We start from the raw sequence: 24,711 nt of genomic DNA, 5'->3' as shown, positions 1-24,711 counted from the left end.
CTCTGGCCCAAGAGTTCATTGCAAGGAGAGCACAATAAGAAAACACTGATTCATTTAACAAGCATTTACCAAGGGCTGACTATGTGTAAGGCCCTCCACTATAAGCCACAAGAGATGTGAATACAAAGAAGAAAAGATGCCTGAACCAAGAAGTTTATTGCCGGGGAGCCTGAGTGGGTCAGTCGGTTAAGCGTCCAACTCTTGATTCCGGCTCAGGTCTTGATCTCACAGTTCAGATCATGAGATCCAACCCTGCATCAGGCTCTGCGTTAATAGGGCGGAGCCTACAGGGATTCTCCCTCTCTCCCTCTCTCTCTGCCCCTCCTCCGCTTGTGCTCTCATTCTCTCTCTCAAAATGAATAAACAAATGTGTTTAAAAAAGAAGTTCATTGTTGAGTTGAGGGGATGGAGAAGTCCCCACCCCAAACCAGTAGATGCTGGCACCCACGTGCAGCAGGAGCAACAAAGATAACATCTGGCAGGAGAGCTCACCTCTGGGTAGGAGGGGTGTTCTAGCTGCCTGAAGGATTCTACGGGCTTCTATGTACTGAAGGTGGGGATTTCCATAGAATAACTTGAAGCAAGAAGTATTGTCCTGAAAAGTTTGCAACAGGGCTACTGCATGGAAGAAAACTCACTAATGAACCAGAGGAGATTAAGGGGAAAACTTCGGGGAAAACAGCTTGGGACTTCTTACGAGAAGAATCCCTTTAGGATTCTTTAAAATAAAAAGGTGAAGACCGGGGCGCCTGAGTGGCTACATCAGTTAAGCATCTGACTTCAGCTCAGGTCATGATCTCATGATTCATGAGTTCAAGCCCCACATCACGCTCTGTGCTGAAAGCTCAGAGCCTGGAGCCTGCTTCCGATTCTGTGTCTCCTCTCTCTCTGCCCCTCCTCCCACTCATGCTCTGTCTCTGTCTCTCTCTCAAAAATAAATAAACATTAAAAAAAAATTTTTTTAAAAAGGTGAAGACCAAGAGGTGGTATTCATGTTACAGCCACTCTCCCACCAAGCCCTTATTGAGGACTCCATACACCAGGTCTGTGCTGGTCAGGGAGGTCAGAGAGAGAAAGAAGACACTGCCGAAAGTTACAGGGTCCTAAAGGCTCTGATGGAGGGAAAGAGAGATCCAAACCTTCAGAAGTCTAGAATTAGAGAGTGCCTCTTGGCAGGAAAAAGGAATAAAAGGAGTTAGAAAAGAGCTCACAGCCTAATACAGCCACTAGCCAATGGACACCTGATCCCCAGAGAGGTACAGATCACCAAAGCCAGATTGGGTCCGGGGAGCTTAGGTCAAGCCACTGCTGAGGGTGCCCACTGGTTAGGAAGCGTTTTTAAGAGACAGAGATTTACCCCTAACTTCCCAGGTGTGACGGCACAGAGGACAACCGGCTCTGCCCTGAGCCTTCCCTTGGGACCTGTACAAAGCTGTGTCACCAAGCTGGGTGACAACTGGTACAGGCCACACACTGGCCCATGCTCCCTTCCCCAGCTTGCTCAGTCCTCAAAGCCTCACTGGACCTCTGACCCCATTACACTGTCCCAGCAGCCCTGAAGGAGAGCAGGTGTCAAGCTAACAAGGTAAGGGCGTGCATCTCCCCAGCCCAACTGCCACCGCCACCCGCCACCCGCCACCACGACCGCCTCAGGAAAACTCAGACAGGGAGAAACAAAAGGAGATGATGACGACAAAGCCCTGCTCAGCTTGAAGGATACAGTTACCACAAATGAAGAGGATGATGAAGTAGATGCAGACGATCATTCCCGAGGACGATGGGCCGCCATAGGCCATGATGCCATCATACATCACAGCGTTCCAATCTTCACCTGTCAGAATCTAAGAGAACCAAACTGTGGTCAGCCTGCATGCGCTAGACCGCAACTCCCGACGGTCCGCCAGAGCTCCCTGGGGGCCACCCGATTCTGGTTTCAGCTGCCTTTCACTGTCCAGTTTGCGCTCAGCAAAGCCATCGGTTTCCCCGTAGAGTTTTCAAAACATTGTTTTCAATTACACAAACACATACGTTAATTCTTCACATGGAAATAAAGTAACACCACATATAAGACTTATGTACTCTTTGGTGACACCCTAGTTTTGCCCCCACCCCCCGAGAACACGGTGCATCTCTCTCTAGAACCTTTTTGCATGTAACATATAGATACACGTCCAGAGGAAAGAGGTAGTTGGTGTGTTCTCAGATATATTAAACATAAAGGGTGTCTGTCATACTGTATGAATTTTCTGCATTTGCTTTTTTTTTTTTTTCATTCAGCAATATACTCTGGAGACCCTCTGTGTCAGTCAGTGCCCTTCAGTCCTTTTAACGGCTGCCTACTATTCCACGTAGTTAACGTACTGTGGAAATGGAGAGTTGGATCCCTGAACTTGTAAGAAGCAGTGAACTGCAAATATCTCACGTAAGTTTACAAACTACCTCATGAGTAGGTACTAAGAGCTGCCATAAATTTCCAATTTAACCTTCTCTACTGATGATATTTGATAACTCGATCTATCACGAGGTAGAATCGGATAAACCTAAATAGCATTTTAAGAACATACTATCTTCCAGGGGTGCCTGGGAGGTTCTGGCAGTTAAGCATCTGACTTCGGCTCAGGTCATGATCTCACAGCTCATGAGCCTGAGCCCTGCATCAGGCTCTGGGCTGACAGCTCAGAGCCTGGAGCCTGCTTCAGATTCTGTGTCTCCCTCTCTCTCTGCCCCTCCCCTGCTCACTCTCTGTCTCTCTCTCCTTCAAAAATAAATAAATATTTAAAAAATTAATAAAAACATACTATCTTCCAGCAAGAGAAAGAAAGAGGGAGGGAGCACATGTGCTCTTGTATCATCTAGCTGCACCAGATACTTTAAAAAATAGAATTGTCATGGCTGACAACCCAACAGAAACATGGGCAAATGATTTCAAAAGATAAAGCAATTCCCAGAAAAGGAACTATAAATGGCTCTGTGTCCCATGAAAAGGCATTCAGTTTCACTCCTGATAAGAGAAGTAGGAAGACACTATTTTCACCTGTCAGACAACCATCAAAAAGTTTGAACACCCACCATGCTAAAAAGTAGTGAGGCGTCGGGCAGTCTCCAGCCCCCATCCCTGGAGGACAGACCGACAGTACTGTGAGGAGCACGGTAGGCAAGATATCAGAGTTGAAAATGGATTCACACCCTTCAAACCAGCAATTCCATTTCTGGGAAATTTATCCACATCTATGCTCACACATGTGCCCAGGGTGTGAGTTCGACGTCACCCACTGAGCCGAGGCCAGACACAGACAGTCACCAAGCTAGGGACTGGTTGACTTGAAATAGTCACCAAGCTAGGGATTGGTTACATGAATTAGGGGACAGGAACACCACACCACAGGACTGACGTGGAATCGGAAAGGAGGCAAACTCTTATGGACCAATAAGAAAGGTTCTTAGGGACACTTTAAATGGTAAGAAAATGGAAAATGGCAGTTAATATGAGCCACTGTTTACATCATACTGTATTCATGGGCAGGTAGGTGGGTCGCTAGGTTCACTGACTCACATCTATGAGCAAATATATCTCAAAGAATACACAGACACCATCCAGTGGTGGTTGCTCCTACAAGGAGAAATTGCGAGCTGCGTGGGAAGGAGACTCATTTGTTACTTTAAACCCTTTTGTAAACATTTGAATTTTGTGCTGTACACAGGTACTACCAAAACCCACCACCACCATAGGGTTTCTCTGTTTCTCTGAAATAAAAACAGAATAAAGAATAACTAACTAGTGGCTAAGAATTAAGGATAATTCAAATAATTAAAGTATAGTTCAAAAAAAGTATGGCCTATGGCGACAAGAATTCCATCCACCTCAAAATGACCAAGTGGGAATGAATCCTACAGATCATTCCCTCTAGTCTCTTGTTTTTTTCAGAACGGATAGTGACTTCCCAAGGTCACAGAGCCGAGCACTGAAAGAGCCAGCAGGGCGGCCTCAGTGTCTAGGCCCCTCCCACCATGCCTTCCGGCCTCCCCAGATGGACTCCCCCAAAGCTGGAGCTCACTGGCATCGTGTGTGAAAGCAACAGGGGCGGAGGGGTCTTTTAAATTTATATGCCACTCGTTGTTCGAGGAAGGGCTTCGGGTCACCACATGCGGAGGCGGGAGGGGGGAGGTTTAGAACATCCAGCTTAAAGCCAGGTGGGAGCAGACACTGCTGCTTTGAGTGCCTAGCCACCTGAGCACCTCTCACACCGTCCCTCCTTCTCAGCCGCGGTGCCTGCCCAGGACCCAACGGCACAGACATGCTCAGGGCCTGCGTGTCCTCATTACATCACGGGCGGGAGAGCAAAAGGGGCTGAAGGCTGTCACAACTCTTTTATCACCCCGATTCCTCTGACTGCACACCAGAGCATTAGGACTTCAGAATTCACCTCTCTGCACAAATCCGTTAGAGCCAGGGTCCCAAAGCTGGCCTGCCGGCAAAAATTAGCGCAGAACAGGAAGAGGGTTTTAGAGCCTACATCACAGAAACCTCGCAAACCTCACAAAATCAAACAGAAGTTTTTGGTTTGTTGTCCTGTACCATATCCAGTGGTCCTACAAAAAACACTGAATCACACTACACAGACAGCCGGAGTCAAGTGCGAAACACATGGCTTTCACGGTGCCAGATTTGTCAGAGCATTACTGGGGCAGAGGTCGCTAACCACGGCAGAATCATCCCGTCTTCCTGAGTTGTGGACTGACAAGCTGGCGGCTCACACGGGCTCCTCTCGAGGGCTCACCTGGAATACCGTCAGGAGGGCTTGAGGGAAATTGTCAAAGGTGCTCCGCTTGGTCTGCGTTTCGTCAAAATTAAACTTGCCACCAAACAGCTGCATCCCAAGCAAGGAAAAGATGATGATGAAGAGAAAAAGCAGAAGCAACAGCGAAGCAATGGACTTCATGGAGTTTAACAAGGAGGCCACCAAGTTGCTCAGGGAAGTCCAGTGCCTAGAAGTCAAGATGGGGGTGTGAGCCCAGAATGCCCGCAGGAACCGCAGACATCGCTGGACCGGGATGTGGCTGGTCGCCAGCCCCCGGCCAGAAAACACCTGCAGCGAGATACACGCATCCTTACCTGGTCACCTTGAAAATCCTTAAGAGGCGCACACACCGAAACACAGAGATCCCCAGGGGAGACATGATTTCCAGCTCCACCAGGATGGTTTCAGTAATTCCACCACATACCACGAAGCAGTCAAACCGATTAAAAAGAGAGACGAAATACGCCTGGAGACCCAAGCTGTACATTTTTACCAGCATCTCGCAGGTGAACAGAGCCAGGAGGACTTTGTTAGCGATATCTGGAAAGACAGAGGGGCGCACGTGCTCGGGGTCTCATCGTGGGACTGGCTCAGACTCGTTTTCCCTCCTCCCACCCCACCAGTCTCTGCTGGAAATGCCCCAGCACTTTGCCCTGTCTTTGCTGTGGCGCCTGTTACAGAAATGTAGCGTCAATATTTACGGTCTGTCTCCTGGGTTCAAGTCCTGCTTCTGCTACCACCTAGACATGGGACTCTGGAGCAGCCCCTTGACTTCTCTGGGCTCAGTTTCCCAGACTATAAAATGGGGAGGAGCAGTTTCCCACACAATCTCTGATGCTTTCTAGCCCTAAAAGCCTATGATTCTGCATTTAGACCAGCATATTATATTTCTCGTCTCCATCAGTCACGGAGGGGCAATCTGGCCTTGCTTAGGTGCCAATTATAGAAGAAGCAGTCGTCTATCAAGTGGCAACAACCACTTGCCAAGAATACCATACAGGAAAATAAAGCTTCTGGTAGGGTCAGGGAGAAGGGAGACGAGGTCCCTCTCAACTGCAAGATTCCTTGATCCTAGGTTGCCACAGGGTTAAGACAATGAGAGGCTCGGGTGTCAGTCAGCCCCAAGGTGCTTCGCTGACCACGTGACAAGGACTACGCCCCCACCGCTCTGGGTGCAGCCTCTCTTTGGATGGTTCCACTGTCTTCCAAGCTAGTGCCCTCCAGGAATGTCCCGACGTCGCACATCGATAAGACTACGCGGACAGCCTCAGGAGTCCCTAATTCAGAGTCAGAATAAAAAGAGAACAGCCTCTGCTCGTACCTTGAATCTGCGTCAACCAATCAGGCTGGTTGTAGTGCTCGGAGGAAATGGTTAAGGTGTTGAGAAACACCAGGACAATAACCAGCCAGTAAAATGTGACAGACTTCACAGCAGCCCTACATCTCCTGCGATTGAATCGGTTCCAGCGGCGCCAGCGGCGGCTGCAAGAGAAGCAAAAGTTACTCCCTGAATGGCAGACAAAGCATCTGAACGTCCAACAGATGTTATAAGGACATAAGCTGTCTTTAACTCTGGAGATCCAGGTCACGGGGTGCAGGAAGGAAAGATGAGAACAAAGGACGCAGAAATTAACAGAACTCATCATACTAATTGTGTTGGTCTTAAAATACAACTTTTAAAATAGTATCTTGACCTGATCACGCTATCAGTTTCCTTCCTATGGTTTTAGATAACTCCGTAATCTGCCCTAAGCAATCCTCAAACTAGTGAGAAGAATGTAGATATTCATAGATTCATATGCAGATGCAAAACCGAGCCCGCACACATATATGCAGTTCCCACCATATGGTACACGGGTCTGTTCACACTATGGGTGCAGAGAGCCGTCTGGCTGATCATACACATCTCTTGCAGCATCTTAACCATCGTACAGAATTTCTCAGGCAGCAAAGTGCTCCAAACCCAGTTTTCCTTTTAGGGAAACTTTAGGTCCTTTCTTAAATCCGGGAGGTTCCTCCAGAGCCTGGCAGACTTGTCGAAGCTGAGTAGGACATGAGTCTTCATCCTGAGTCATCAGGTGCCCTTGCTAACTAGCGATGCTCAAAATATACCTTTAGGAGAAGAGCCAATATTGAATCATGTTTTCATACAAATAAGATGAGCTGAGCCAGACAGACAAGTAGCATGTCCTCTACTGACTTTCAGTTCTAGTGTGTCGTTAGGGAAAGGATCCCCTCCCTTAGCCTCTTCTCCCCATGGAAAACATTCCCTGCCACAGGATGGATTGGTGAGGTGGGTCCCAGAAAAAAGGCCAGCCAAGTGGCGATGTCAGCCCTGTGCAGGCTGTGTTCACTGACGGGGGCTGTGGGCACCTCCTCTGGGGGCCTGAGTCAGAGGAATCTCCAGGCTGGGTCCAAGCTGCAGCGCTGGCTGACTCAGCGGCGTTGCTATGCTAAAAACACCGTAACCCAGGGACCGAGCAAAGAAAGAACCACGCTGACTCTTCAACAAGGCCTGGCACAAGCAAAGTGCATTTTGTTCTTGCTCCTGCTATGCGGTTTCCATGGTAACAGTGGCTGGAAACATGATGACCAGTGTAGAAAAATCCCACTAAAGACTGTCCCCTTGAGGCTGGGTTTCTCCTGAGATACATAATTCAGTACACACAAGCAAGGTGATCCGAAAAAGAACCAGAGTTGGTGGTTCTATTTATGCTGTAGTGACAAGTCACAAGCATCTCATCATGAGGTCTTGGAGGCTTCACTCTCCCATCCCCTGAAGTCCTGCAGCATTTCTCAATTTGCCCCTCATGGGGCTCCAGACACTGGGTATATGGAGGTGAAGAAGGTGGCTCATCCTGCAGCCTCTGACCTTGAAAAGCACGCAAGGTTGGGGCAAATAACAATTATAAATCCCCACTAAGCGCTTCTCTCAGGGTCCCGAGTACAGGCGGAGACAGGAGCAGCAAATGCTCTCTGCGTGAGGCAGGAAAGGCTTCTCTGAAAAGCTGAGATTTGGGCGGGCTCTGGATAACAGAGTAAGGGTTCACCAGGGGGCAGACGGGAGGGCACTCCACCCCAGGCGACCACATGGCCAAGGGGACTGAGGTGGGAAGAAACCGCATGTTGAAAACTGAGAGCAGTCCAGTTACCGCCACAGAGTGGGGAATAAGGGGGCGGTGTCCGAGGATCAGGCCAGAGAGGGAGCTGGGGGCCAAATTATGAAGGAATGAATACGCCCTCTGGCAACAGGGAGTCAGGGAGGGGCCTTTAATTGTTCTTTTTTAAGTCCAGTTTATTGAGATACGATAGATATGTGGTAACTATTAACATTTAGGAAGAGGGTTTGTAACCACCACCACAGTCAAGAGGTAGAAGATTTCCATCACCCAAAGAACTTCCCTCATGGCCCTTTGTGACAGTTAACCCACCCTCCTCACCTCAGCCCCTGAAAACTGTTTTTTGTCCCTATTGTTTTGTCTCATCCAGAATGTCCAATAAATAGAATCACACAATATAAAGCTTTTTGAGACTTGCTTCTTTCACGTAGCAAAAATACGTTCCGGATTCGTTTGTGTTGTATCTATCGGCAGTTTTTTCCTTCTTATTGCTGAGCGTTATTCTGTCATATGCGCGAACTACGATTTGTCTACCCGTTCGCCATCTGACGGACGCTGGAGTTATTTACAGTTTATAGCGATTACATATAAAGTTGCTGCAAACTCTTATGTAAACATTTTTCATGCAGGCATTGATCTTCATTTTATATAAATACCTCGGAAGTGGAATTGCTGGGTCATACAGTAAATAGATGTTTAACTTTCCAAGCAGCTGTCAACTTGTTTTCAAAAGGGCCGTGTCGTTCAACCTGTAGGAACATATGGGAATCCCCACCGATCTGCATCCTTGTCAGCACTTGGTATTGTCAGATTTTAAAACTTGATCTGTAGGTGTAAAAAATTTTCTAATAGGTGTATAGTGATGTCTCACCGTGATTTTAATTTGCATTTTCCTTGTGACCAATGGTCATGTCACGTGCTTCTTTGTCATCCACCTCTCTTTGGTGACATACCTGTTAAAATATACTAATTCTTTTTTATAGTTTTCCAATTATTCACACCATGTTTATGTATTATTCTTCTCATATACTGGATACTCGTCCTTTATCAAATGTTTTGCAAATGTTTTTTCTTCCGGTCTGGAGCTTATCTTCTCGTATGGCCAGTGTTTTGGGTTTCGTCTCTAAGAAACCTGTGCCTGACCCAGGGTCACAAAGATTTTTCTCCTGTGTTTTCTTTTAGAATGTTTACAGTTTTAGGTTTTACATTCATATGTCCACTTCAAGTCAACTTTTGTAGTAAAATGTTGTTTTTAATTGAAAAATAGCATTTATATGGAAAAGTATACAAATCATAGGTATATGGTTCAATGTGTCATTACCAACAAAACATGTAACCTGCATCCAGGGCAAGGAATACAACATCACTAGCACCTCAGAAGACCTCTTGAACCCCCCTCCATAAAAAACTTGTAAGCAGAAAAGAGACAAGAAGAATCCCTCTTTAAGGACCGACTCTGGGCAGGAGTATGAAGGGTTGATTGGTGACAAGAAATTGTTTGTTGTTACGTCCTGTCAGTTTGTCTTGGGGCAAGATCTTCAGCACCTACTCTGCTGCTCTCCAGGGCAGGTGTTTGATACTTACTGGACAGACCGATCTTCAATATGAACGTTCTAGCCCACAGAGTAAAAACCAAGTCTAGAGCAACTCCATGTATAGTTGAGAAGTTAGAAAGTAAAACACCAGCACACAGGCTTAAGAAAAAAACAGAAGAGACTGACCTGAGCTTGGATTTTGAGATGGCTTGGCTGAAAGAAAGAAAGAATACGATTTCGATTAGGAAGGTTTGAGCATTTTCTCCCCATCACTTCAGCTAAGAGATGGAAAAGCCATGCACAGAAGCCTGGGCTCAGCATCCCCAGCTTCCCCAGTGAGCCAGCAGGGGTGAGAGCAGAGCAGGAGGCGAGGTCTGCCGGGGCCATGCAGGCCAGGCTGACACCCACCGGGGCCCAGGCAGAAGACTCTTAGCCGGCTGCCCTGTGCAGCCCTGTCACAGGCCATTGATGCCAGTGGAGGTCCTTCTCCCCTGACCCCACTTCCCCAGACTGAAGTCAGCCCACCCACTCCCCTGCTTGCAACTCAGCCACACTGTGCTGCTACTACAGCCAGAGAAGCACTGGATGAGGAGTCCTGGCTCTGCTATCCACTAACTGCATGGGCTCGGGCAAGCAGCACAACTTTTTGAGCCTCAGTGTTCTCATCTGTAAAATGAGGATAACGAACCCATCCCCCCGCCTACTTTACAATGTTGTAGAGAGGGTGGAGCAAGACAACGGAAGCAAACGCACTTCTTAAATTGCTGAGCATTCTGCCCAAAACACATTATTTTTACGAATCTCTGCAAGAAGATCAAATTTTCTTAAAAACACCGCCTCTACTTTACAGAGATAAGACCTAAAGGGTACCAGCAGAAAGCAAATGAAATAAAATCGCATGGGCTCCCCAGAGTAGGCAGAACTCTGCACATTGCACACTGCTGGTCCCCACCAGGGATCAGGTTATCTAGACAGAAGCCAACAGGGGTGAATGTGGTGGCGCCCTCCACTATTAGGAGAGGGTGGTGCAGGGCTCCAAAAACAGGTGCCGTGAGCAAAGGATAGTGGGCTCTCAGTGTCCAGCCCCGTGTACGAGGCCGCAGAGAACCCGCCAGTGAAGGAAAACTTAAATATGCAGCGCATTCTGTCAGCCGCTCTGCCATACAAGCGCTTCGTCAAGGCACGGATGCCAACAGCAGACAGGGAGGAGAATCAGGCCTGTTACCCCCACCGCCGACACCCAGAGGGCCCAGCCTTGGCCGTGCCTCTTCGCTTCCACCAGCACCTAGTGGAACAGTGGAATTGCCGGGTTACCTGGCACGCCCCGCAGCAGGCTCTGCCTCAGCAGGACGGGCTGCTCTGGGGGAAGAGGCATGTGAAACGCCGGGGGCCTGGGGGCCTGGGATGGGAGGGGAGACCAAGGGGTCCAGGGTGAGCCCGCCCACCCCTCGTGCACCTGAGGCTATGGCCCCGGGGCTCCACTGAAATCTGGGGTGCCTTCCCCCACACGTGTCCCTCCAAGAAGACAGGAGGGGGCAGGAGGGCCAGCGGCCTCCACACTCACCAGAGACTCCCACAGCCGCCTTGGTTCTCGCCTCCACCACTTACGTTCTCCGTGTTCACAGACTCCGTCTCGCTGGTCGGCATGCTGGCTGCGGGGAGAAGACAACACTTTAGACGGGCACGTTGGTGGCTCTACGTGCCCCGGAGTTGGCTGGATGCAGATCGCCGCCACCACCAGGCAGGCCCTCTGGGAGCCTGGGAGGAGGGTGGGAGAGGGTGAGAGGTCAGGCACCTCCAAGGCAGGGACCCTTTGCTCCCAGGACCTGATCTGCCGTTCTGCAAAGAAAGCCCGTAGGGCACCCCTCCTCCCCATCGGGAGGAAATTCAGCCTAGGGGAGGAACTCTGGGCCTCACACCAGCGTATTCTCTTGACTTCCAGGAATGCACTGCGTGAGGCCACCAAAACAACTCAGTTACAGTGACATCTCTGTTTGCCTCAACTGCCGCTCTCTAGAAAATCTAGACCAACACTTCATACGTGAATTCTTATTTTAAATATACTGAAGGAGCAGACGTATCGGATGCAGGAGTACATGAAGGTACCAAGCACAAAATCTTTTTAAAAATTTCAGAACGCTACTCATTATTGACTAATTTGTCTGATGTCTACATTCCACCAAACCAGTGCGGCCAATACGCAGAAGGCTCTCACCAAAGTGGCCAGAACCAGAGCACACAGAAAGCATATAGTCTGACAGGTAGAAGGTTTGCTCCCAACCAGTGACCAGAGGGCAAAGCTGACCGTGGTCTCAGGGTCACCGGGGTCTCTGGACACGTGTCACTCCTCTACAGCTGGATCCTGAGCAGAGGAAGTAGAGGGAAGGTAGAAAGGCACCGAGGGATGCTAGGAGGTCCCGGGACCCACCATCTGGCACACGGGCATTATTTCTCATCCACCTGACTCAACCCTATAGCATCACAGGCATGTGTTGGAGCCGGGCCAGGAAGGAGATGCAGGGCATAAAGAGGGACACAGCGCTGCACCTGCCTTGGAAAACCAATGGATGCCAATTAACTCAGAAGAGAGCCGCCTCAGGGTTCCGTGCAAGGAGTCCTGGAAACACACAGGAAGGAATGATGAATTCTGCCCTGGGTTAGGAGAGGGGTTCACTGAAGATGGAAATGTGGGAGAACCGCCCAACCACGTGCGCTTCTTTACCCTGATGCCTAATTTTGAACTGTAGTGACCGTCTTTTATAGACCTGATGGTAGCAACGGGAAGGCCTTCCCCCTGTGGGCTCTGCTGACATGGCTTTTCTTAGCAAGGATGCCTCCGGTTTGATCTGCAAAAACGGGCAGTGGTGCTGCAGGGCCCTGGCGGAGGCTCTTAGGCCGGCCCAGGCGCAGAGGGCAAAGGAGCCGGGTCAGCAAGTGCCATGGTGTGGCCGTGTGTCTGTGGGCCCTGCTCGGACAAGGGCTGGGCTCCCAGAGAGCCGAGACACATCTTTCCTGCCGAAGGGAATCCTTTTCCCTCTGTGGGCACCTAAGTCCCATAGCCGTGTCCAGGAGCATTTAGGCAAAAGTATCGAAAGCAAAATGAGCAAAAATTACAGACCGACATCGCACTACAGATATTCTCTCAGAATAAACCTTTTTTCTTCCTCAATTAAGTCAAAAGAAACCAACTACAAGCTTTCATTCACTTTTTTACTACTCCACTCAAAAAAAAAAAAAGACAAAAATAAAAAACCCCACATAATCCAACCGCAGATAAGCCTTTAACAAAAGCTCCATAAACACACACACACGAGCTGTTCCTGCAATTTTCTTCTCCATGACTGATCTGTGCTCTGACTTGAGGATAAAGATGAAAACACTGTAAAGTGCAATGAAGTTCATTGTTAATGTGTTCCTCCCATAGGTCACCCTTGTCTTCAGTGACAAAGAACATCACAGTGGGAGACTCCTACAAACGTGACCGTGAGTCGTCTCTGTGCAATGCTTTTTCTTGGTAGTTACTGTCACTACTAACTAAGGGGACAGAAGTTGAGAGCAGGATGACACGGGGCATGGGGCGGGGCGTCGTCCACAGGCCCCAGTTAGCTGGACAGAGTCCCACCTCTCTGCAGGCTTTAATGTCCCATCTGGGAAGTGGTGTTACTAACTCTCCACACTCTTGAGGGTGACTTCCATCTCTAACAGGTTAATACTTCACGGTTCTACTATTAATCATACTGTAACTGTTATTACTATTTCCAAAAGAGCAAACTTCTGAACAGGCTAAATCTTTGTGGCTTCTCACTCTTCTAGGGCCACGTCCCATGATGCTGTCAATACAGTTGCTGCGTTGCATTCCCGGAGCTCCGTTTTTTAAACACTCTGATGGAAACAGATAAATTACGTATTGGCTTTGGTAAATGCAGGGGGGCATTTTGCATTTCTGACTCTGTGCCAGTTACCAGTGAATTAAATATACTAGTTACTCTCTGGATGTGGGAACCAAGTGGGGAGAAAGATAAGAAATACAGGCAAACTCCCTAGACAGAAACGAAGAGAGGTTAATTATGTGGCACAGTGTCAGGGCTGGCTGCACAGATGGAGAGAAGTTTCCCTGCCCTCCAGGCAGACTCTATCCTTCAGGGGGGGTGGGATGGTGGCTAAGAGCAGGCTCTCCGGTCAACCAGATCTAAATTTAACCGCACCAATGTGGTCGAAGTCTCCAAGGCTCTATGTTCCCATCTGTGAAATGGAAAGTACCCACCTCACAAGGCTGTTGGCAGAATTAAGTGAGATAAAACACACTGTGTGTTTTTCTCACAGTCCTGGGTCATCCTATGTGGGTCCAGAGTGTTGGGCAATCGGTGAGGCTCACACATGGTAACTATCATCTCAAGAAGGCTCTCCCGGAGTCCCCTGGAAGCAAAGCGACACTCCCCTCATGGCCCGAATCCAGGGTCCCTTTGCCCTGACCACTTCCAGTATGGCACAGAGACATCCAGTCTGAACAATCTTCCAGGCTCCTCAGTCAGTTTTGGCTATCACTCTTGGTTTGCAGCTTTTCTGCCTAGCTTAGCCTGATGTAGACATAGCAACTTTTCTATCATTATTGTTTGACATCTAGAGAGCCACAGACCCATAATAAATAACTTAAGCCAGAATGACATCAACCAGGGCTGAGGAGGCGGCAAAGGGGAGGCAAAGGAAGAGGACGGTGACTATGCTATAATCAGTGATTCGTTTGACCCCAGAAATGGACTGTGATCCAGTCCCTGCATCTGAGCAGAGGAACCAGGCTCTGATGGGGCCCGGCAGCCTTTCTACGTGCCCCAGCCCCTCCCTCCCTATCACAGGGTAGCATTTCCTTTCCCCAAAGTACAGAGACCGCAGGCCCAGTGGGCAAAAGCATTTCACCCTCCAATCGTACGAGGCACTCATTGTTTTTCATGTTAAAAAATTGGTCCGAGTTTTACTTCACTCAGCCCCAGTGGGACTTTATCTATGTTTTTAAAATCAAGACAGGAGGATCACAGGCTGTTAGAACTGGAAGGGGCCTCAGAGATTACATGAAGCAGCTCTGTAGTTTCACAGATAAGAGACCTGACCAATCTGCCTTGGGACACACAGGCCTGCGTGAGAAAGCCCTCCTGCCTCCCACCCGGCCACACCCCCTGTGCTTACAGTATGGGCTTCAATATGCCGGGACACGTGTGCGTTATTGATGTATGTTGATATGTATGCTGGTATATCCTTAAAATTACACTTCATATACTTAAACATATTGGTATATGTTGGTATATGTTGGTTTATCCTTAAAATGCCACACACTAAAAGTTCCAAAAGCCAAGTAAGCCTATGATCCAGCAGCCTTGGTTTGTTTTCCCGATGACCTCAGTTAACCCCTAGAAACCTGGCCTACAGCCAGGCCACCTCCAGGAGACCACCCCAGCAAGGAGAGAGAGAACAAGGATCAAGCGGCTATGGTGACTACTGGGACTTAACGAAAATCCACGTAAGCAAATCCATGGGAAAACCGCTGGAAGACATGCCTTTACCCTAAATGGCTGCCCCGTTCAGGGTGACCACGCTGTCCCCTTCAGTACAGATTTAACAGTCATTGCTGACAAGTGGCTCGGCCTCGTTAGGGATGCAGGCGGAGACACCCCTCAGATCCCACCATGTGATCTGCCGGAAGAAGTAGGCCAAGGGGGCCATCTGCACGCAGAGAAGCTGTAAATCCTTTCCCCTCACACATTCCAGGGAATTTGAGAGCTCTGCTGAGCAAGTTTTCACTTTTTTAAATATAAGTTTTAAAACTATTTCCAGGAGCGCCTGGGTGGTTCCGTCGATTAAGCGTCCGACTTCGGCTCAGGTCATGATCTCGCGGTTCGTGAGTTCGGGCCCTGTGTCGGGCTCCGTGCTGACAGCTCGGAGCCTGGAGCCTGCTTCAGATTCTGTGTCTCCCTCTCTCTCTGCCCCTCCACCACTCCCAAAAATAAACAAACATTAAAAAAATTTTTTTTAAGCTATTTCCAGAATCCGGGTGAAACCAGGCATCCGGGTGAGCCCGTCTAGAACAGGATGCTGACTTGCACTGCAGTCTGCCCGCTGGAGATCTAGGGGAGCTCAGGGCCAATGCTCCGTAAGCTATTCCGGGCTGCAGGATCAGGAGGAGACCTCCAGGGCAGGTGCTGAGGCTTACACGTGGGTGGACTGAGAAAAGGCCCTGAGGACGGCTGCTGGTGAGGAGGTGACTCCAGACAGCAGCCCAGTGGGCCCGGCTCTGCGGACGAAAGCCAGCCTGACTTTCCCAGGTGGGGCCCTGCTAGGAGTACTCTCTGTGAACCCGCCCTGCTTCTAAGATCTAGATGCCACTATGGGCAATGCCGCACAAAATAAGCCAGGGAAGTACACCGCTGTTCAGCCCAGCACAACTAACTAGCATTTCCACCAACATGTAAACACTCCTCTGTTTACACTCACTGCCAAGAACATAGTTCTCAACCAAATCTGCCTGACTTGTGAATTCAGAGAGAATCTAACACACACGCGCGTACACACACACACACACACACACACACACACACACACACGGTGAATGAGGCTGTGTGTGGGTTCAAGCAGGCAGCCCCACAGCTATGTTCCCCATTAGCAGGTATAGCAAAATCTCCAACATACTTCCTTCAGTGATGGAGCCTACTTAGGTCAAAAGATGCACACATAAAAATGTCAGAGAAGCTGGGTCTTTGTCACTGGTAAAGTGGGGACAAGTTCCCTTCCCTTTTCCTCCCTGGGCTTAGTCAGCTAATCTATAAAATGAGTTGTTGAGTGATATCATCTCTAAGACCCATTTACCTCTGACCTGCTTGAACTGCTGAAGAGACGAAACACCCACAGGCTGTCTGGTTTTACCGCCAGCCCTGAGGGAGTTTCCTTTGCACTCCCCCAGCTTGGTGAGGACAGCAGGGAGTGAGCAGTATTGTGAAGCACCTGCCCACCACTTCTCAGAAGGGCCACCAGGAGTCCGGCAGCCTGCCCGGGAGAAGTGATGGCAAGCCACCTCCAGGCAGAGCCCTGGGGCAGGGAGCAGACCCCGAGAGGCCTCAGCCAGCCACAGGAGACCCAGGACCCATGCCAGCTGAGCCCAGAGCTCCCCAGCCTTCTCCACAAGCCTGGCACACCACGTGTCCTTCACAGATGTCCTGGGCTTCTTGGAGCCATGGTCCTCTGTTCTCCACAGGACAGGCTCTCTTGTACACTCACGGATGCCTTTCAGCATTGGCCTCCAAGCCTAAGCAACCTAAAACTTCTCACTCTTTCCTTTCAAAGGGTGGAAGCATGAGGTTGGACAACGGAGTGGTGGCAGTCATGGCTGCCTTCTTCAGGGATAGGGGATCCAAAGTCAAGATCTTGTGGTTTTTTTTTATCTTATTTTCATGACAAGCACAAGCAATGCCATGACATCCCCTGAAGGAATTTGCCTGTGCTTGCTCGTAGGGACACGCTTAGCTGTCACAGGGTAACAGACTCTGATTGCTGTAAAGAAGCCAGACTCTTCTTGGGGAATGTGGGTCAAGGCCAGACCAAGGTTTCTGTGTCTAAAGCAGGAACGATGCCCTGACAATAATTATTTCTGTATGACTGATGACAGGGGGAGCACGGCATCCACACAAGGGCCCTCACCCCAACAGCATCATCAGGGGTCTTTTTTAGGATTGTGGGGTGTTTTGGTCAATAAAAGACCTCCCCCACTCAAAATACAACGTTTCCTAAAAATACGAGGCTTCTTCCTCTCCCTGTATACCTTAGAAAGCTAACAAAACATCCTGGAAAAATCCCAAGACCTGAGCCCCGGTCAGGAGGCTGGGTACCTGCATACCCCACGAGAGGTCTCTTCTCTTCTGGGGACAGAACACTTATCTTCTCATGGTGATGTGCCCAGGGCTGTGGTCCTCAGTTTTCTTATGTCAGTGACAATATTTCCCACTTAATTGAAGCCCACTCTTCTGCAGAGGCCTCCAGGAGCTGCATCAAGGCCGGGTCTTCTTTGCAAACCTCTGCAAACACTAACCGAATGTGAGCCAGCCCCAGCTCTGTCCCTAACTGGCCTACCCCCACACAAGGCTCTTTCTCCTCTCGGGGCCACAGTGTGCTCTCCGGAGCGCAAGGACCTTATGTCTGACACTCTCCACTCCTGTCCACTTTCAAGTCTTCTGATGACCGTAGATGCTAAAAGCCTTTAGTCAGTCTGCCCGTGTCTTGTTCAAGTCTGGGTCCTACAATCTACAAGCTCAGCATTCCCATGATGGGAGAGGCTACAGCCAAACATACAATGTAATGTGTCCCCTCTGCTGCCTTGGCAGTTGGCTTTGTGTCCCTATTTACAGTCAAATAGACTCTTCCTCCAGAGTCTGACCAAGGCCCATCTCAGTGGCAGTAACTAGCTGGACTGTGTGATATGCACAGGCAAAGCTTCACGACACTTTAAGACTATAGTGGTGACCTGGCAGGCAGGACACGACATGAGTTGTCTGCCTAACTGCCCTACATGCGGACGGCCCTGCCTCTGACCCCAGGGTTTCTGATAAGGGTCTATGTTTAGCATTCTTTTTTAAAAATTAATTAATTTATTTTTGAGAGAGAAAGACAGCACGAGCAGGGGAGGGGCAGAGAGAGAGAGAGAATCCCAGGCAGGCTCTGCACCATCAGCACAGAGCCCGATGTGGGGCTTGAACCCACAAACCACGAGATCATGACCTGAGCCAAAACCAAGAGTCGAGCACCACCCAGGCGCCCCTAGCATTCTTTTTTATTTTTTTACTTTTTTTTTTAAGATTTTTAAAATTTATTATTCTTAAAATGTAATTTATTGTCAAATTGGCTTACATACGGTATGTAAGGTGTGCTCTCGGTTTTGGGGGTAGATTCCCGTGGTTCATCACTTACATACAACACCCAGCCTAGCATTCCTTTTTTAAAGCATAGCTTGGAAATTAACTGTGCCCCACACGAGCCCTTTCCTCATTCCAACTGGCAAAGGCAAGTGCCCCCAAATCTTTGCATCCTAGGAATAGATTTTTAACTTCATTCTGGAAACTGGAACTACTAGTTTTAGCATGTCCTGGACAAACCAACCAGAGGGTGGAAAACCAGCAGGCCGTTTGAAAAATGTAACCTGGAAAATAAAAATCAATCAAATAACATCATTGGAATTTCTAAACAGTTTAGATGAAAAAGCCTCACTGGGGAAACGTGTTTAAGAAGTCTGTCTTCCAGTGTAAGAACATTCGTGGTGAATTAAATGTTCCAAGGGGGTTCGACTGCTTCTTTAAAAGGTATAGTTCAAACAGAAAGGAAACTGCAATGCTGTCTTGGCCAAACCACACATTTGGGGTAAAGGCAAGAAGAAAACAACATGACCGAGGTTCAAAGAAATCAAGCAGTTCAAACATAGGCATCTTATAAACACACCACACGGGCACATGCACTTCACACCAGGCCTATGTGCAAGGAGAAAGCACCAGAAGCCTCAGGACAGGAGTCTCCTGAGGGGAAGTTCAACCTCAGCCATTTACCGTGATCTTTAGCCCTGCGTTGACGAAAGCCGCAAAACTTCCTTTTCTTCTTATCCTCTTTTAGCAGGTCGGCCACCGTGACTCCTTCAGGTGGAACACAGGCAATGTCATTACGATTCAGTAGAGGGCAGCAGAGAGCAGCAGGAGCAAGGGAAACGGGGCCCAGAGGACCCGAGAGGCGGCCACATCCGCGAATCCCGAACTGTCTTCCTCACGTGGACATCTATCGTTCGGGGTCTGACCAGGAGAGGGGAAGTGCGTTTTCCATAGCTAGGATACCAAATGCCTGACCCTAGGAACCTGTCCTAAATAAACAACCAACTAGCCCATCAGAGACGAAGCTTCCTAGGGTTTGGCCTCCCTGCTAAGAAGGGCGCTAGGAGAGGGCACTTGGCAGCAGTTAGGGGTCCTGGGTGGGCAGGTCCAGCCCGTATCGCCCTGTGGGTCAGGACACATGGGGGTTTGATAGTGGGCTCTGGACTTAGACAGGCCAGGTCTACCCTCAGCCCCACCACTTCCTGGCTGGAAGACCAAGGACAGGTTACCTGATTTGGTAAGTCTTTGCTTATGTTAGTAAACGGTAAACAGTAAACGCAGTAAATATAAGTGTTGGCAAGGCGTGGTCAGCCATTATGAGTATAACTCCCCTGTGGCCACTAGGTCACAAGAAAAATGAATGCAGGGTCCCCAGCTCCTTTGGGCTCTGGGATATGCTATGACTGCAGGTAGGCTAGTCTTCAGGGTAGAGGCCACACGCTCAAGGAAGAGGGCTGCAGGGGCAGCGGGGGGAAGCAGAAGGAATCCTGAGTGGGTAAGGACATGGAGAAATGGGCACCCATAACATGGTGATGTGCATGAGGACCACCGGGCATGACACATTTCTAAAATGGGCATCGTCTGGGACCCAGCAATTCCCTTTCTGGTACTCTCTCCCACAAGAATGTGAACATCCATGTGCATGCATTTGTGCGGATTCACGGTGGCTCATGTGAAAACGAGCAGAACCTGAGTTCAAATCCCAGCTTGTCCACTTGACAAGCATGCGACCCTGGGAAGCTACTTAACCTCTTTGTGCTTCAGCTTCCTCACCTGTCAAGTTCTTGCCTCCCACGGTGCTGTGAGGAATAATGGACGAGTACACCCATGGCCTGAGAACAGTGTCTGACATTTAGGAAGCACTTGATAAACGTGAGGTGTTATTATTCTGTGTTCTTTCATCGAACAAACAATCATTGGGAGCTCATATGTGTGACAAGGACCACGCCAGGTTCCAGCCACACGGTGGAGAACAGGAACAGACCCTGTACCTACCCCCAAGGAGCTCACAGTCTCCTCGTGTTAGAGGAAGACATTTACCAGACAATCACACAAAGGATGCATAAAGACATGCCTCTGACACCTGCTATAGAGGTCCAGGTGCTAGAGAGTATACAGTTCATTGTAGCAGCTTTATAATGACAATTTATTGAAAACAGCTAAAATGTGGTTTTAAAAAACACAGAAAGATGTTTATGACTCATGGTTCAGTACAAAAGGCGAGCTGAGCCACGTGAGCTGATGGAGACCTGAGTGTGGGCTGTCTGTGAAAACCTGTACGTTCTTACAGGCCCAGGTGAGGGAAGCACAGGCCCCCAACTGCCCAGCCTGGTTCCCTCATACTTTCTACACGTTGATTCTTGGCAATGAGCATATATTACTTTTGTAATTAAAACATATTAAAAACAAACACAACCCTGACTTGGACTCTACACTTGGCTATTCCTCATGTCCACACTGGGGCGACCATCCCTGTGTCTGTCTCCCGCCAGCTCCTGTGAGACCTACCCGGGGCAGCCATCTGCCCCTCGCAGTACCCTAAGTGGAGGGGGGTCTTCCAGAAGACCCCAGCGCTGGGCCCACCCCAGTCGGCTCTCCTGGTCAAAAGCACTTCCAACAACCTCTCTGGAGAGGGCAACCCTCCCGAAGCAGGTTTGTCATACGTACCTCTAACTGCAGCTGTTGCTTTACAAAGCTTTTAAATGAACAGTTTCCATTTTGAACTCGCGCCCTGAAGTAGTTTAATTGTGACGAAAGCAGTTTTCTAAGTCATATTTTGAAGACACAGGCTTTGAAACAGGACCCACACATTTCCATGCTGTGTGCTTGCAAACAGCTATGCCCTTCCTGGTTTCCTGCCCAACCCCCAAATCAAACATGAGAGCAAAAGACATCCAAGTGGCACAGGGGAGGCAACTGCTGTGGCAACCTTCCATGCAGACACCTGCTGGGCAGGGGCAGAGTCCCGATGGGAGGGGCAGGGGCAGCCTCTAGGACCTCTGAGGAAGAGGAGAGCTCCTTGTGGGCATCATGCACTCCCACTTACAGAGACTATTGATCATTAATAGTTCCCACAGTGAAACTGTCCTGCTTTTCTGGCCAGAATTTTAGAATGAGCTCCCTTTAAAATGATTTCATTATTTTTAATGCCTTTTTGTTTTCTTCTTTAAAAAAAAAAAAAAAGACTAATCACGGACAATGAGAAGAGTTTAAAATAGAATTTAGGCTTCCAGATTTTAATGGCCCTAGAAAAACGCCATTGTTAACTCAGAGGCAGCTGCATACGTCTAAAAAATCACTTTGAGATTTGGCAGGGTTTCTTAAGAAACTTGAAGCTCAGCAAAAAGTTAAATAAATTATCCTTGAAAATATCCCAAATGCTTAGGAACTAACTTCCAAGGGAATTTTGTCTATTCAATTAACCATGTAACACCAGCTTCCTAATAGCAAATTTATAGAATGGACGTTTTAGATATTCCATGAATGCACAAAGCTAGAATTACCAGTCACCACAGCCACCAGAGAGTCCAGTTATGGACCGACTGCTTCTCCTGTCTTCTTTCAAGTGAAAGCCTAGAACAGTGTGACATTCAGTGTGATAGCATTCCAGAGCTCCTAACCCTGGCTTCACATGGGAACCTCCAGGGACCAGCAGATAAAATCATGCCTGGGTCCCGCCGCAGACAAACTGTCTTCGTGGGCGTGGAGTGATGGCATCAGGATGTGTCTGCACTCCCCAGGTGACTGTCATGTACAGCCAGAGTTGGGTACCACAGACGCAGACAGTGACATTTAGATTAGAGAGAAAAGATAATGTGTACGCAGCTCTAAGCACTTGATTTGACATCTGCTCTCCAACAGCAAGCATCAACCAACCACAAATGGACGTTGAACCAGAAAGCCGTGCTTCGGTATCTCAAACGTGACTGAGTCAATAGGTTTGCCTCCCACCAATACTTTAGAACCGTATAGTCTCTGAACAGGAAGGTACAGGGATGTGTTCCTAAAAGGGGTCCTTAGCCTGAGGTTGTTCAGAGGTCCTGCAGAATCTGCAAGAATAATTCTGTGTAGGTCAAGTTTTACTGCAGTCTGATGACAACAGTAGTAGTAAGTACACTTATGGCAATAGTGACCCTTACTAGTTACTGACCATCTAATCCTCATGACAATCCCATGGGCAAACACCTTTTTTTTAATGTAATATATTGTCCAATTGTCTTACATACAACACCCAGTGCTCATTCCAACAAGTGCCTTCCTCCATGCCCATCACCCACTTTCCTCTCTCCCCCAACCCCCATCAACCCCCAGTTTGTTCTCTGTATTTAAGAATCTCTTATGGTTTGCCTCCTTCCCTCTCTGTTTGTAACTATTTTTCCCCCTTACCTTCCCCCATAGTCTTCTGTTAGGTTTCTCAAGTTCCACATATGAGTGAAAACATGATATGTCTTTCTCTGACTGACTTATTTCATTCAGCATAGTACCCTCCAGTTCTATCCACATTGCTGCAAATGGCAGGATTTCATTCTTTCTCATTGCCAAGTAGTATTCCATTGTATATATAAACCACAGGTTCTTTATCCATTCATCAGTGGATGGACATTTAGGCTCTTTCCATAATTTGGCTATTGTTGAAAGCGCTGCTATAAACATTGGGGTCCAAGTGCCCCTATGCATCAGCACTCCTGTATCCCCTGGGTAAATTCCTAGCAGTGCCATTGCTGGGTCATAGGATAGATCTATTTTTAATTTTTTGAGGAACCTCCACGCTGTTTTCCAGAGCAGCTGCACCAATTTGCATTCCTACCAATGGTGCAAGAGGATTCCATGGGCAAATATCTTTACCCCTCCTCGCAGACAGGAAAATGGGGGCTTGGAGACACTGGGTAGTGTGCCTAGCACTCAAGTCCAAATTCTCAGTCATAGCCCATTCCAGAGAAGGGGCATCTACATGCTGTCTAGCCTCTGCCTCCAAAGTCTCATGACCTCTTATTAATGGCTTCTGATACCCCCTTTGCTTGTACAGGGTGAGGCTTAGCAAGGGTTTCCTGTCACACTGTCACTTAATCCCCCCATGTCTGCAAGGAATCTGTCCCGATCCCATCCAGGACCCAGCTGAAAAAGGGCAGTCAGTGGCATACACGCCCCAAGGCAGTGTGAATAAGGCAAGGATCCCTAGGGAATGTCCCACCCCCTTTCCCAAAGAAAGTGCAGAAGCAGGGCTGGGGTGCTAACTATGCGGGCATGGATCTTACACACCCAGGGAGCACGCTGGCACCGGCAATGCCCACCTGCACTGTCTGCCAACAGGTGACAGAGACCAGACCTGGCGTGTGCAGGTGGTAAATCAACCATCGTCGGCTGACGAGGGGGATGATGCAGGCCTCATGGAAACCCCCTCCCCCTGTGGTTTCTGGCTGTGACAAGAAGAAAATGGATGGCCACCACGGGGTGTCCCTGAGAAACCTCAGAAGCTTTCCTTCTCCAAAAGTTCTGGGCTGCTGGGAATGTATTCAGGGAGGCCCACTTCCTTGCTGGGAGGAGACTTGGGGCTCTTGTCTTAAGTCAGTTAAATCTCTACATGGCTCCCAAAGCCTGGGACTTATGTCTTTTTTTTCTTTAATGTATGTTTATTTTTGAGAGAGACAGACAGAGAGAGAGCTCGAGAGCGCAAGCAGGGGAGGGCGGAGAGGGAGGGAGACACAGAATCTGAAGCAGGCTCCAGGCTCTGAGCTATCAGCACAGAGCCTGATGCGGGGCTTGAACTCATGAGATCATGACCCGAGCCGAAGTCAGACACTTAACCGACTGAGTCACCCAGGCGCCCCTGTATTTATTTCAGACCCTAATCATCACGGCTCCGGGCATCTGGTGACTCGGGAAATCAGAGCCTCACTCCACAGGAAACCCCAGCACCTGGTGGAGTACTCCCACAGAAGGGTGTGCTCTTCAGTATCCAAGGTCAAGCCGGTTACCCAGGCTGAGTCACACGGCACTGTGCACGGCAGAAACCACAGAGCTGACATTCCAGAGATACGGCTCAGCTTTGTGGGGTTGGGAGTCCTGGTTACAGAGTGAACTCTGAAGATCTACCACTTTTAAAGGTGGGTTATTTCTTTCCTTGATTATACTACTAAGCAATGCACTTAAGGGTTTGGAACATTTATAACCGTCTGTACCTTGTTTGTGCGATTTCCCTAGCCTAAGAGGTACGTACCCTCCTCTCTGCCACTTTTCGAAGCCACAGGCTGTTCCTCCCTTGAGCTCAGCAGGAACACCACCTCTTCTCGGGAGCCTCCCTTGCATTCCTCCCAGGGCTGCTTCACTGTGCCTTACGGGGCTCCCACAGAAGACTGCTGGCCCCTGA

At 48.9% G+C, this 24,711-nt stretch overlaps 1 protein-coding gene across 12 annotated transcripts in view; it reads right to left on the bottom strand.

Moving 5' to 3' along the window:
- CACNA1D (calcium voltage-gated channel subunit alpha1 D) overlaps positions 1 to 24,711 on the bottom strand; it is a 429,655-nt gene that overhangs the window by 76,699 nt on the left and 328,245 nt on the right. For 7 of the 12 annotated variants that reach the window (XM_045051390.1, XM_045051405.1, XM_045051417.1 and 4 more), the window contains 7 exons: positions 11,018 to 11,105; positions 10,679 to 10,738; positions 9,640 to 9,666; positions 6,121 to 6,281; positions 5,114 to 5,339; positions 4,779 to 4,986; positions 1,721 to 1,841 (listed from right to left, as the gene is read on the bottom strand). In XM_045051390.1, the coding sequence (XP_044907325.1) occupies positions 1,721 to 1,841; positions 4,779 to 4,986; positions 5,114 to 5,339; positions 6,121 to 6,281; positions 9,640 to 9,666; positions 10,679 to 10,738; positions 11,018 to 11,105 (891 nt within the window). The remainder of the gene's footprint in view (positions 1 to 1,720; positions 1,842 to 4,778; positions 4,987 to 5,113; positions 5,340 to 6,120; positions 6,282 to 9,639; positions 9,667 to 10,678; positions 10,739 to 11,017; positions 11,106 to 24,711) is intronic. The other 5 variants (XM_045051474.1, XM_045051433.1, XM_003982328.5 and 2 more) reach the window with 1 other exon arrangement.

The sequence above is a fragment of the Felis catus genome, chromosome A2 (genome assembly GCF_018350175.1).
Source record: "Felis catus isolate Fca126 chromosome A2, F.catus_Fca126_mat1.0, whole genome shotgun sequence".
Lineage (NCBI taxonomy): Eukaryota > Metazoa > Chordata > Mammalia > Carnivora > Felidae > Felis > Felis catus.
Note: the sequence above shows the minus strand (reverse complement) of the source record. Positions and strands in the feature narration are given on the sequence as shown.